Here is a 14,458-nt window from a genome sequence, read left to right as displayed (position 1 = left end):
TTAACATCCAGTTCTTTTTGTTCAAATGATACATACTGCCTTCTAGGCAGCCTCCGACCTCCCGTGGTCTCCTGAGAGAACCTGCTCATCAGGAAGAAGTGACCTGTGCAGGTGACCAGTCCAATTCCTTGTGCCAGGCCCAACTCCCACTGGAGAGTAAAACTGTATTCTATCACAGCTGGCATTTCATGCTACAAGCCCCTCTCTTATGGGGTTTGATGGTGTGACCAGATATCTGGAGCCTTTATCCACCCTCAAGGAGACGTCAGATTGAGTTTCTGAACTGTATAGTTGACCAGCAGACACCCTTTGAACCATGTGTGGTGCGCTGTCATTGGGGTGAAGGGAGGCCTGGCATCACTGGGCCCATCATGTCCCGTCTCTATGCACTGGTACCAGAGAGAACACTCTAAATCCTCAAGGACCACTTGGTCCAAGATCCTCCAGGCCCCTCTGAGGCCCTTGAGGTAGAGAAACAGAACTGCCTCTGTGCCCCCAAATCACACACAGCTGGCAAGCCCTTTTCCTCCATTGGCTCTGCCCTGACGTATCCCTCTGTTTCAGGGATGTTTTCTGCCTGGTTGAACTACTACTGCTGGCTCTGAATTGGTGAGGTGGAGGAGGGAGCTGGCTGGTCTGGATGGACGTGGATTTTGGGGGGACTACGAACTATGTAATGGCTCCTGAGTATTTTAACGACTTTATGTGCCCCACCACCAGCTCATAAAAATACAGTTCATGCTCGAAGCCCAAGAGTAAACTCAACACAAGGAATGAAGAGAGACGATGAGCTGCTGACAGCACCTCTACTGTAGGAGACAGTAAATCCCTGGCAGGCGGGAACAGCTCTGTAAAAAGTGAAGTGTTCAAGGGACTCAGCGAGGCGGAAGGGAAACCAAAGGCGTGTCTAAAGGGAGACAGAAGAGCTGGTCTGTAGAGTCCACAGGGTCCCGCAGTCAGGCCTGGCTTGACGGGTATATGGCCTATGTGGTCACACGAGGCCCTGAACTCAGAAGTGTCCCGGGTTTGGTATTTACGCTCTGCTTTCATCATCTTGAAATTCTGCATAGCATCTGAACAAGGGGGCCCCGTGTTCATTTTCCACCAGGCCCTGCAAATTACGTACACCATCCTGCATGCAGCTTCCTCCCCCTTCAGCTCAGATCACTCAAGATGGACATAAATTGACTTTCAAACCACTGGGAACTTGAAGGAAAGGAGGGGAAACACAAGTGGGTGGCAGGAAAAGGGCTGGAGGGAGACCCCTCCCTCCCCCACCTCCGGAGAATGCCCACACAGGTCTAGGGAAGCTCTGGCTCCTGACCCCTCTCACCCCGTCCAGGAGTGGCCAGCACAGGAAAGAAGTCAGCTTCACAGGGGGTTCCTTCAAGTGGGGGGACATGCTGCTGAGGGATTAAGGCAGGAACAGCCCCTGGAAGCAGGGAACCCTACTCCAGGAACAGGGATTGACAAAGAATATCATTTGGACCCCATCAGACACGCAGGACAGAGAGAAGGCAAATCCATTTCAAACAGAAAGGCTCTAACGATATCTGAACGTGGCGATTTCCCTCTGCTTCCCCCTCAGCCTTCTCCTGTGACTGAGGTGTCACTTGCCAGTACCTTCCTTGAATTAAACTGCCCAATCCTGAGCAAGATTCCTTCTCATCTTAGAAGTGGAGGAGAGAAACAATGAGGGGAGGGGAACCAGCCTGGGAAGCCTAAGCATTTCTGCGTCGTACCCGTCAGCACCTTGGGCTTTACATATCTCCAGCTCACACTTTACCTTAGCGCATGAAATAAAAACCCCACCAAGTTAATGTGACACAGAGATTGTAACGAAGATGCTCCATCATATTCAGGAATAAACGAGAAGCACCTCAGTTGTTCCTCTGCCCACGCAAGCATCTCTGAGGTCACCTGAGGGCCTAGCCTTGGAATCTCTTCCATCCCCTCCGGGAGACCTGCCTTCAAATTACAGTGCTCAGTCCAAGAGTGCGGAGGGCAGGGGTGGTGGCGGGCGGGGGGGGGGAAGGGGAAGGGAAGGGGACAGGGCTGGAAGCTTCTCTGACTCCTCTCTGTGTTCTACTCACTGGCTTGTAAGGGGAAGAGGGCTACACCTGACTGCTGCTTTCTAGAGCACCAGCTCTCACACCGCCTTCATCCTTTAACGACCTCATTCCCCAAATGGGCCTCCCACCCTCAAGCGCTCCCTGCACTGGCTGTCTCCACGCCCTGTGCACCGATTCCACAGCGAGACACACGGGGCAGCTCCTAGGGCTCAGCTGAGCACAGCTGCGGTGGAGAGAGGCACAGAGCAGCAGACAGGCCTGGGCTTGGCCACAGACCTCTCTGAGCCGCAGAGGTCCCTCTGATGAGACTGAGTAGAAGGTTCCCTGGAGATTCTTCCTGCGCACCTGCACAGCCCTCTGAGCCCCCCCTCTCCACGCTCCTCCCGGGCAGCCGCCCACCTTGCATTTGAAGGGCTTCACATCCGAGTGGACGATCATGTGCGCCTTGAGGGTCTGTTTCTGCACGAAACTCTTGTAGCACAGGTGACACTGGTAGGCGCGGATGTTGGTGTGGATTAGCACGTGTCTCTTCATGTTGGCCAGCAGAGTGAACTCCCGCCCGCAGATCCCGCATTTGTGCTCCTTCACGCCCTGGGAGGGGTCAAGATGCAAAAGAACCGTGGTTAGCAGGTAGCCGACTTTCATCAGGACGGTAGTCTTTGCTTTTCTCTCTGCCACATAAATCCACGAAGGATTTGGTGAAAGATGTTGAGTTCCAAATGGTGTGCCTGTAGCCTTGTTAAACCACTATTTTCTTGAAAAGTGGTGATTACGTAATCCTTTTTTTCTTCTAAAAACCATAAACTAGCCAGACTGCTAGAGGAAAAGAAAGCTACTGGTTTTGTTGTTCCTGCTGCTGCTGGGGTTAATTCTATGGTAACAGTTCTCAGGGATTAATAAGACTTTGGTAAGAGCACCATGGAATGAATGGTATGTGAAATGAGTCTAATCCGGCTTTCGTGATAATGAAAAAACAAAACCCCCTAAACTGATAATATCATTTCCCATATGAAAACCAATGTTCTCTTGAGTTCTCATTAATGGATTTGAAAATCCAAGAAGAACAACTCACATCCACACTTCAAAAAATTACAACTCGATAATCGCCTCTTGAGATGGTCCCCTGGGCTCCCACGGGCCACAGTGGCCTCTGTGTGATTTGGCTATGGAGCCTCCAAGCCGGCTTCTGTCTGATAGAGCAATTTGGCAGAGGAAAGCTTTCTGAATTAGAAAAGGGGAAAGAAGAAGATTTTCTAGTTCCCTTGCTGTTTGTGAAGTGTTTTAATACTTAAGCATCAATGCCCTCAACTGAAAGCACTTCTGGGGACTCTCGGTGTGAGTAGAGTATTACCTAATCCTGACTAACCAGTGCTTCTCTGAAACGGCCATTGCAAGAAATCTTGACCCAGAATGACTTTTTGGAAGGACCCAGAACCATGGTATTAAAACTAGGTTATTACAGGTTTAGGACAAGTCATTTAGCTAACAACTGTATCTTATAAAACCCATATGGCCTGATATTCATAGTGACCTAAGGCAGGAGGGGCTCCAAGGTTCCCTCTGCCTATATTTTCATTTCTTTAATTTGGGACATGGTAAGAGAGTACCACTCCTCAGTTTAGGTGAGCCCGTGGCACTAAAGGGTGAGTTTGGGTCTCTGCCCAGCTGCTTACTGGCTGCATAACCTTAGATGAGTCCCGCAGCCTTTCCTGGTGAAGGCTTCCTCATCTCAAGTTGAAGTGCTGGGACATGAGAACCCGGGGGCTCTTTCTAACTGGAATACTGTCTAGTCTAGATGATTGCAGATGAGTACGGATTTATGCTAATGAAGAGATCTAAATTTTAATGTCCTCCTAAGAAGATGAATTTTTTAAATGTGCTGCATATTCAAACAGTGAGTTTAAAAGTATTAAATTAATAAAAACTATTTTCTTGATGGGTTTAAAATTTACTTCAGCATCTTTCTTCTCAAGATTGTCCCTATACTTGGTTATGATCTAGTTAGCACCTACTTATCACTGTTTTTGGAATTCTCTAAAGAGAATTCTGTGAAGTAAAATTCACATGTGGGCTGGCCTAGACCTCAAGTAAATGAGAGACTGGACACAGCTTAGGGAACAAAGGAAGCTGCTGTATCTTTAATGAGATCAATGAAATCTCAGAGAGGGGACCTGCGGAGCTGCTGGGTGAAGGGAAAGAGGGAGTAGTCTTGATAGTTGTGTTCAAGGGCTCAGGTGCTAGAGACAGAGATGCTGGGTGACTTCCCATGGCTTGGTGTCTTCATCTGCAAATCTGGAGTAATGATACCCATAGGTAGCTCTTACAGTTGTTGAAGAGGATTAAATGAGACGTACAGTACCTGGCACTTAGCAAGTGCTCAGTAAATACTACCTCTCACTGTTTGCTGACTCTTTTAATTAAAATGCATTTTGCTTCCTAATGCAAACAAGACCTATTTCAGATACTAGGCTGTTTCCTCCATTTTGAGTTCATTTTCTACCATCTCACAGAATTTTTATGTGTTCTAAAATGCATTTCTGATTCCTCTTCCACACATGTAGGAGTCCCTGGAATTAGCACATGGCCCCCCTGGTGGCTGACTCTCAGTTCAGGCTCCTTGTTGATGGCTCCTGCACTAGGCAGGCACCTCCTCTCTGGATGCATCTAAGGTGCCTTTTGCAGGGCAGCTGTTTGTGCAGAGCCCACGAGGCAGTCATGCATTTTGTCCATATTTGGTCCTAACCTATCAAATGAAACCCACAATGCCTGAGCAGAAATATTATCTTGGCTGAGCAAAGTCCTCCACTGACCTTTCAGAATGAAAGAATGTTTTAGAAACTCTGGCTTGCTAGAAGTCTCTTCTGCCAAGAAAACCACTTGAGGTCAAGGGTGTGAGAGTAGAGTTCAGTGGGGCAAACTTCCCCTCTTGGAAGCTCAAAGCAGACCCAAGTTAGCTTGGCTGGGTAAGATTTCAGGAACGCACTGGGGCCTTGTTTTAGTTCATCCTGAATGACTCCAGGGCTTTGTCTGCAAACTAGGCTGAACTTAGACATGCAGGCCTACATTTCTCCTTGAAGACCTGAGGCTGGGGAAGGTAAAACCAAACCCAACAGAGAAGAATGCTCTCTCATGCCTCCTATAGTACAAACCACAGAGCACTGCCACCAACTAGGCAGAAGCTCAATGGAGGAAGCACAGACCCGGCTGGACCCAGGCCAGGCTCTGCTCCCCTCAAAGCCACCTGCAAATGAAGCAGTTGAGGGAGAAAATAAAGCAAAAGGTAGCCACAACTTTAGCAGAAAAAGACCCAGAGAATGTTCTAGAGTTTTCTAGAAGGCTCCGATTCGTGTATCCCAGGCACAAAGCTGGTCTTGGGCAGATAGGGACTGATGCACCCTCATGCTAGCGCCCCGGATGAAGTTTCCAGAAATAAAATTTTAGGGATTCTGGGAGGCGAACAAGCACCAGCCCAAGCACCAGCTGCTGCCTTCATCCTTCCACACCCTCCTCTCCAAACTGCATTCTTTCTTTCTTAGGACCGCCTGAGACTCCAGAAGTCGAGACGGGAAAGGGCTTGATGGCTAGTCTCCTCATTCTCCCGCATTTCAAGGCGAGGAAGAAGAACGTCTGGGCTCAGGTAAGGGACGCCTCCTGCCCAGGGTGACACGTGTCAGGGGCGGGAAGCAGCGCGGGTCTCCCGGGCCCTCGGCCCAGGACTCGCTCCTCTCCCCTGGGGCCCCGCAGTACCTTGTGCGTGAGGGAGTGCTGCTTGAGGTGGTGGGGCTGCACGAACTCCATGCCGCACTCGGAGCAGATGTAGGGCCGGATGTCCTTGTGCTTCATCATGTGGTTCTGAAGCTGACTCGGGTACTGGAAGGTCTTGTCGCATTCGGAGCAGCTGTACTGGATGGGGCCGCGGTGCGTGGTGAGGTGCCTCTTCAGCTGGGCCAGCGTGGGGAAGTCGAGGCCGCACTCCACGCAGATGTTCTCCCGCCCACTGGCGTGCTTAGCCTCGTGGGCCTTGAGCTCGCTGGGGTAGGCGAAGCCCCGGCCGCACACGCGGCAGTTGTGCGGCTTCACCTCGCTGTGCTGCATCATGTGACGCTTCAGGTGGCTGGTCTGGGTGAAGGCCTTGTGGCACACCTGGCATTTGTGGGGCCGCGTGCCCTGGTGGGTCAGCATGTGCGTGTGCAGATGGCTGAGCTGCTTGAAGAGCTTCCCGCAGCGGCTGCACGCGTGCGGCTTGATGCCGCTGTGGCCCAGGATGTGGGTCACCAGGTTGTACTTAGAGGTGTAGGACTTCTCGCAGGTGGGGCACTGCCAGCGCTTCTGCGCGCCGCCCACGTCCACGTAGTAGCTGTCGTCGATCTGCACGTTCACGTCCACCCTCTCCACCTTCTGCTTGGTCTCCTCCCTCTCCCGCGGCTCGGCTTTGCGGGGCAGCATTGGCTCCAGGGGCCGCTTGGGCAGGAAGGTGTGCCGGCTGAAGGGGAAGGGCGAGGCCGAGGGCACGAAGAAGGGGAACACGAGGCCCGGGGGCACTTTGGGGTAATAGGGGTAGGGCGTGGGCAGGAACGGAGGGGGCGCGGCCCACGTGGCGCTGGGCTTCACGGGCTCCTGCTTGACGGCCTTGCCCCCCAGGTGCTCCAGGCTGCGGTAGAACTGAAAGCCCACGTTGCACAGGTCGATCATCCGCGAGTCGTACTTGGGCCGTGCCGGCGGCGGCGGTGGCGGCGGCGGCGGCGGCGGGAAGAGCAGGCGTAGTTCCGGGGGCCCGGGGTTCTTGCTCTCTTCCGGGTGCAGGGCAAGAGCGGCTTCTTCCGAGGGGTGGTTATAGGGCATCTTGGTGGGCATGCTCTTCCGTTTGCGAGACCCTCCTCCTTCAAAGACGCCCGGGAATCCGTCTAGGTCTCCTGGAGGAGGCTCATACCGGAACTGGGAAAATGGCCCCCGGAGAGCTTCCGGGAAGGGGTGTCTTGGAGGAGCTCTTCCTCTGGAAACCACTGGCTGCAGGCCGTGGGGGAAGGAGGGGGCCCTCTTCGCACCCAAACTGAAATGCACACCCTCGTCTTTGACCATCTTCATTTCCTTCTGCATCCTTGGCAATTTTCCTTTAAAGAGAAAGAAACTTATCGTTAAAAAAAAAAAAAATCCCTTTTTCCATAAAGAGTTGTGGCTAGATGTCGGTACTAATTTATGAAGAGTAATGTTTGTTTAATACCGCTCCCCATTTATCTGAAGGCTGTTTAAAATATCATATTTTCCCCCTTGCAAACCCGGTTACTAATATGGAAAGCACTGACCTCCTGGAGTGGGACCCTAGGGCTCCTGTGTAAATCACAGCCACAAAACCATAGCTGGGGGTGGAGGAGGGGAGGTATGAGAGTGGGCTGGATTGGGAGGAAACCTGAGAACTCATCTGGCCATTGTCCCCATCTGAGATGAGGGTACCAAGGCCCAGAGAGATGAAGCAACATACTTGAGTCCCACAGCCACTCAGGGCAGGAGTCAGAACTGGAACACATTCTTCTGCGACTTTTCAGCCTGAGATGGAATTGAATCTGCCAGATGGCGCTTTAAATGTCTTTTAGGGGCAGTTCTTCTCTAAGTGAATTGATTTCCACTGCCTCTCCCTGTCTAGGGGCCTTGGCTTCTGGAGGATGGGGATATTGAAGGCCACACAGGAGAAGGGACTTTACTGCTTAACTCAGATGTCAGGCTTTCTGAGTATCCACCCCCAGCAAAGTGTGCTGCTGGGATATATAGAGCAGATGAAATCAATGTGATTAAGAAAAGCATATAATCCAATGTTACAGAGTCATCCTGGCAATTCATGAATTCTAATCCTCCACCTGAAGCAACTTCAGGGAAAAAATTCCAAGATCGTGAGTCTCTAAAACTGCACTTGTGTCTCTTCCTTCACGTTGGTGTCATTCAGAATAAAGCTTGGCCTTTGGTGTTGGTGACTCCTGTGGTGCCTGTCATTTCCCTGCTGAACCAGTTACTGTGTCCTGGTGACAGCATCAGGTATGTCTAGGAGAGCCCGTAGGGCCGGAATCTAAATCAGGGGGCCATGCTTCCTTTCACACGTCTCCTGGCCAGTTTTCTATCCTCCTCACTTGGATACAAGTGGAAAGAGCCAAGTGGCTGACTTCACATTTCCAGTGAAGCCCTTTCTACCTAGATCCTCTGAGCTTGAATGGGATTGGTCCCCTTTGCTCAGCAGAGGCTCCCACAGAACCAGTCAGCCTGGTCAGGTGTCAGGTCTGGCCTCAAGCCACTGAAGACAGGGCTGGGATAGGTTCTGGACTAACTCAGGTCTCTGGCCCCGGGAATGACTACATGCTGAGCAGTGCAGGGTGAGGGTTCCAGGGGTGAAAGGACCAGTGATTTTCTGTAGTCCCTGGTGAGGCAAATGCAGTTTTTACAAGTACCTGGATATTCCCAAATCACATGTGTGTCTTTATGAGAGGTTTGAGAACCACAGCACAATTAGAACAGAAATGGGTCTTTTTATGTTGGATTACCAATTCATACACAGAAATCCAACTGAGGGAAAAAATATGTGCCCTTATTATATGAATATTTGGACATTCTTTAAAACTGTTATGTGAAAGTGTTAGAGAACTAAAGCATAATGTCAATTAGTCTTTGCTTTGTGTTTCTGTGAGTGGGAAGATAGCCCTGACTTGTCTTCTTTCTGTGGGTTTGGGGCTTAGTAATTAAGAGGGGGAGTTTGACTGTCCAGCCTGTGCCCCATCCTTTTGTTGCTTCTTCCTAAAATTCTTACTGAAATGCTAGGTCTTCTACCACTGCTGCCTCAAGGACCACGTACTTGTAGGAAGTGATGAGAGCAGTACGAGAATGCAATGTCTAGCTTTGTGAGTCCAGGAGGGGTGTGGGGACGCCATCAAAATGAGGGGAGTAGTGCAGCTGCTGTGAAAGGACCAGGACAAGGATGGAGAGGGCAGAGGCTCTTGGATCATTTCCTAAATCATCTCTTGCCTAATTCGTCAGGTCCGGAGCCCTGGATTCACACACAGCTAACGAGGGGGTGGCCCTGGCCCACGAACTTGTTGCATCTATGAAAATAATTGGCTTTCAGACAAAGCTAATATGTCCCATTGAAATAGAGGGGGAAAAGTGGCAGCTCCTTTCTCTGGAATTTCATTTTGGCCACAGTTGGTTGTATAGGAGATCCTATTTGCAAAAAGGCTGCTCAGACTGGAGAGAACTGTTCCAGGCTGCAGTGACTAGGGCAATCCACAGCAGAGCCTATCCAAATGCAACCAGGTTCTGTTTTATTCTTATCTGGTTAAAAGTGGCAATGGTTCCTATGTCATATTAGAGAGCTTGATTGGAGAATTGGTAAAATAGACACATATCAGAACATGGGCCTTAACTTATTGAGTTTTTTGTGTATTTTATCATTAAAAAGCTATTTGAAAGTGCATGGCTAATGCGCTGTATCATGCCAGAATGTTACTGACTTGGAAAGGAGTGTTATCACTAATTTTGAAACTGAAGTTATTTTGGTTTGTACACATTATTATGGTCTTTGTTTAATACTTTTGCTTTTAGTTGTGACATAGTCTACTAATTCACTCATTTTAATATATTAGGAGTGACACTTCTAATATAATGTTAAGTTCAAAAGCATATTTATTTTCAGTGTTTACATTTTTATTTTGTCACCATTGACCTAGTAAAGCAAAGAAACATTGTTGAACAGAGCTGATGTGATTTTTAACATAAACGGCAGAATTATGTCTCCCAAATCCAGAGATTTTACATATGTACATTTTAATTTCCTCCCTATTTTAATATGGTAAACATTTTTACCCAGTTTCTGACGTGTGCATATACATACCCCACCTCTAAAATAGTAGTCTGCCTGCTCTAGAATCAAATCAGTAACTCAGGAGGTTTCAGAAAGCATTGAGATTCATCCATGGACATTTTCCCAGACCTGTAAACAGCAGCCCCTTTCTGCATAAAGATCTGAAGGAGCACTGCCAGTCCCTACACAGGTCGAGGAGAACTAGATCTGCTTCCTCCCGACCTTCTTGAGACATAAGCCAGCTGTAGCTGCTGCTAGTTATTCATATCGCTGTCTTTTGAGTCCAGGGTGCCAAGGAGAGCCCTGGGGGGTGGGTAAAAGAATTACACCCCCAAAACAAATCCATATCAGGGATGGGGAGTGTTGAAGGGACGAGCAGGGAAAGGATGTCTTCCTCTGGAGGTCATTTATCAGTCAACTTAAAACTCTGGACGGCCTCTGCAAAAATATTAACAGATTCCTAGAAAACCTGAATGTGTGCCACCGCACGCACCCCTCTGTCTCTAAAAATAGCTCGGCAGGCATCCAGGACAGATGCAGGATTCTTATGTAGGAGGCAAGAGAGTCTTGGGGGCAGCGTAGGGGGTGGAGGAACCGCAGCCCCTCCCCTGGCCAGTAATCTGTGGCTGCTCCCAGAAAACCAGCAGGTTAGAAGACCATTCCTCACCAGGATGTGCTGAAATGATGTGCAAACATAAAGAACTGAAATTGTCAAAGTAGACAGCTATAGGAGAGTGCAAAGAGCATTGGTTTGGAGCCTGAGGATCTGGGTTTGAATGCTGGCTTTGTGTTAGCAGCTGTGGGAACATGAGCAAATTAATTTGGAGGTTTGATTTTCTCATCCATGAAATAGGGGTTGGGCTATCCCCATGGGGTTGTTGGAGACTTAAAATAGAATGTGTATGTGAAAGTTTATTAACACTGGACAATGTGGTAGTGCTCTTGAGTGGTAGGAAAGAGTAGACACGAGAGGAGGGTTGGGGTGATGACCAGTGAATTGAAGCTGACTGACCTCATCTCTGTTTTCCAAGCTGAAGCTCTTGGTCAACAGTGACTGGCATCTGGGCCTCCTCAAAACCAAGGCTTTACCCATTTAGCCCGAGCTGGTCTTATCCCAGCAGTGAATGTGAACCACACTACAAAAGGCCAATGGGCAAAGCCAGGATAAGTATTTATTCAGTGTGGAGATCAACCTTCTAGTGAAAGAATACTCCCCCATCCCTTCTCTGTGGCTCTTTCCTCTTACGGACATATCTTTGAGCTTGCATTAGTAACAGATGACTTTGGTTACAAAAGGGATTGGGGATTGGGTGGGGACAAAGGGGACTGGGTGGTCTCATGAGCTATTTTAGCCAGTCTGTGGGAAGCTGAGGAATTGTTCCTATTTTAATATCAGAGGCCACCTTCCAAGAGACAAGAGGACCTGTTTGTCAAACCCAAAGTCTCAGACACTGGGACAATGCTGGGTCAACACTGGCAAACCAGCTCTTGCAATGCCTGTGGGACTGTGAGGGCAGAGACTGGGTTTCTGCTGGGTTTCCAGTCCCCAGCATGATGCCTGATGCAAAGTAGATGCTCAGTAAACTGCTGTGGGATGAGAGAAGGAACGAATGGTTCTTGTTTTTAAAGTCTCCATATGGAACTTTAAATGTTTAATTTTATCTTACATTATCTAGACTGCAGGTGACTTTTGAGCGACATCCCTAATCAGATCATGAGCACACTCATATATTCTCGGGTCGTTATTGTGGGAAGAACCTGATTTACACACCTTGTGTGTGCTCTTGCTTGGCTCCGTTCCCAAGGTTACCACTCTCTGAAAAGACCCTCAGGTTTAGGGTAAGCCCTAAATCCTGGCTATACTAATGCTAGGATATAAGATTCTGCAACTCAGTCAGAAAACAGATGCCTGAAAAGTCCAATAGGCAGAAGATAGAAAGACCCCTGGACTGAAACTGAAACATAAACCAAGAGTGGGTGGTCACCCTGCACTCTTCCACCCCAAGGAAATGTTTGGGAAGTTGGTAGCATCTACCCCTTGTACTAATGTGGGGTGGAGAGGGAGAGGCCTCTGACTAATCATGCATCTTCATTGCTAGAGTCAGACAGTGTTCTAGGGTTCCTGGCTTTCTTCCATATATACTCAATCGCCAAACCCAATAGGCTGTAAGTCAGGAAGCAAATGGTTTGAGGAGGAAAATATTCGGTTGATCCGTGTTAAGGGAAAAAGGGACTCAGGATGTCTTCTGTAACACGTATTATCCATAAGAGTTAGTTATGAGGAAATGGGGAATGAATGGATTTTAAAAACAAAAACAAAATCTCTTTGAACCATAAATACCAATTAGAAATGCAAGGCTTAACCAAGATGAAACTACTTTTAGTTTAGGGAAAAAATTCTTCTAATAATGCCCTTTAATTGGGAATTCACCTACTGCACCAAAATATAAATATTCCCCAGATAAAATTACTGGTATTTTGTGGTTCTCATTGGAATCGGAGGTCAGTCCAGTAAATGCTATTAGAAGAGTCACTGTGAGTCAGCATCCCAGGGGCAGATCTATTTATCCCTACTCTACAACACTGATTTCTATTCATTCTGAAATTCATGAAAGAATATATTCTCTCACATTCTTTATTCCTTGAACGTTTCCAGTGTTTCATTGGAAAACATTACATTTTACTACTGGAGACACTGACTTCCCTTTTACTTTGAGAGAATAGCACTTTACTTACGTGGTCAGCCCTGGAGCTCTGCCCTCAACAAAGACGGAGGCAGTGAGGAGGTGCAAGTGGAGGAGAAGCTTAAGAATAAGAAGCAGTGCTGAGAGCAGCGAAGGGTAGAGAGTTGTGGGAGGATAACAGAAGGGCAGGATGGGAAATGTATGGACTAATTGCCAACCTCTCTCTGTTCGTACAAAGGGATCCTGTTATAAGGCTCCTCCAAAGTGGGATTTTATTGGATCACCTGGTTCTTTCTGAATTTGTGACTACAGAAAGAGACTTTGAGTCGCAGAATTAAACATTCTAGTGATTCAGCATAATTGTTTTAATATATATGTTTTTGTACTGTTGAGTTCTTCATCTGCAGGTGTTTGGCAAGTAATGATTGCATTCCTGATATTAGCAGGAATAGAAGGATCTCCATATGCATCTGGCAGGTAGAGCAGTATGTTCTAAAGAGATAAATGGTCTGCCTTGTCACTCCCTGGGTTAGAGGCAGAGTCAAGGAGAGGGAACCAGAAGCCTGGTAGCCAGATCTCAGAGCCCTTCTGGATGCCCCTGTGGCCCCTGTTGAATGTATAAACCTGAATTCCTTGCGTTTTGTTAGAAAATGTACTCTGTCAGCCATGGCATGAGCTGAGTTTTCTAGGTTGGTCAGAAAGTATTACTTGGTGATGAGACCTGTTCACATGTGAAATAGTCAGTTGAACTCATATATTATTTTTTTTAAGTTCCTAAATACCGCCAAGATATAACATAAAGTCAAGTTTAGTTTTCCATTGTTTAAATTGTCCATAATGAGCATGAATATGTACCATTTACATATAGATATATTTTGTAAAGAGCCCTATTAAGACAGCAACAAGAAATTCAGCTACTAACTTGCATAGGTTAAATGGATATGGGTTTCATTTAGGAAAGTGCTTAATGCCTAGGTCTAGTGTCTGAAAAGCAGGGATAAATATAATTACTTGAGCCCTGGAACAGTTGCTAGCATGTTGGGGTTATCACTGCCCTCATGACCCATTTAAAGGAAGGAAATGAATTGGAGATATGACTTAGCAGTTCTCTCTCCCATCTCTCAGAGCTAATATATCTCTTGGGGATGGAGCTTCAACTGGAATGTTAGAATTTTCCTCCTAATTTCTTTGGAGTAATGTCCTTAGAATATATCTCAATTTTGTTGTTGTTTTATGTTCACAAATCAAGTAAACTTGATACACCCGCTCCTAGCCAAGCAAATAGACACATGCATAGTCAAAAGCTTCATTTTGTCTGTCTCTGAGGATGACTGCATATACGGTCTGGTGGGCCTTAGAATTGGTAGATAATACCAGAAAATATGACGTCTGGCAAGCAAAAGTAGTAAGAATCAACACATAATAGATGAGGTTAGCCATCTGTGGAACGAACCTATTTAAAAATGTCACTCAAGGCAATACTTTTGTGGGGAGGGGAGTAAAAAACTGTTTTGTATCATGATTGTGGTAGTGGTTACACAACTTAAATAGAACACAAAAAATGAATTTTACTGTATATAAACTCAAATAAGTTAAAAAATATAAAAGAAACATACAACAAATGTTACTCTGTACATTATAAAAGGAGAAATCAAGGATATTTGGGAAATATCCAACAACAGTTAAGGTGACCAGATTCTGCTCTCTAATCAATTCATATCTTTGGAATGCATCCAATAATATGCATATGGTATATAAAGAGGGGTACTGGGTTTTAAAAATTTGATGATCTAAATTCCTGCTCTATCCAAAGGGGAGACTTTATATATGGCAGATACTAGCTTTTTTTTTTTTTTTTTTTT

At 47.2% G+C, this 14,458-nt stretch overlaps 1 protein-coding gene across 5 annotated transcripts in view; it reads right to left on the bottom strand.

Annotated features, from left to right (window-relative positions):
* The window catches only part of ZNF366 (zinc finger protein 366), an 86,635-nt gene that overhangs the window by 14,536 nt on the left and 57,641 nt on the right, over positions 1-14,458 (bottom strand). For all 5 annotated transcript variants that reach the window (XM_024756182.1, XM_024756184.1, XM_024756186.1 and 2 more), the window contains 2 exons: positions 5,820-7,183; positions 2,472-2,663 (listed from right to left, as the gene is read on the bottom strand). In XM_024756182.1, the coding sequence (XP_024611950.1) occupies positions 2,472-2,663; positions 5,820-7,169 (1,542 nt within the window). In that variant the 5' untranslated portion in view covers positions 7,170-7,183. The remainder of the gene's footprint in view (positions 1-2,471; positions 2,664-5,819; positions 7,184-14,458) is intronic.

The sequence above is a fragment of the Neophocaena asiaeorientalis genome, unplaced genomic scaffold (genome assembly GCF_003031525.2).
Source record: "Neophocaena asiaeorientalis asiaeorientalis breed wild unplaced genomic scaffold, Neophocaena_asiaeorientalis_V1.1 scaffold376, whole genome shotgun sequence".
NCBI lineage: Eukaryota > Metazoa > Chordata > Mammalia > Artiodactyla > Phocoenidae > Neophocaena > Neophocaena asiaeorientalis.
This window is presented reverse-complemented; position numbering and strand designations above follow the sequence as displayed.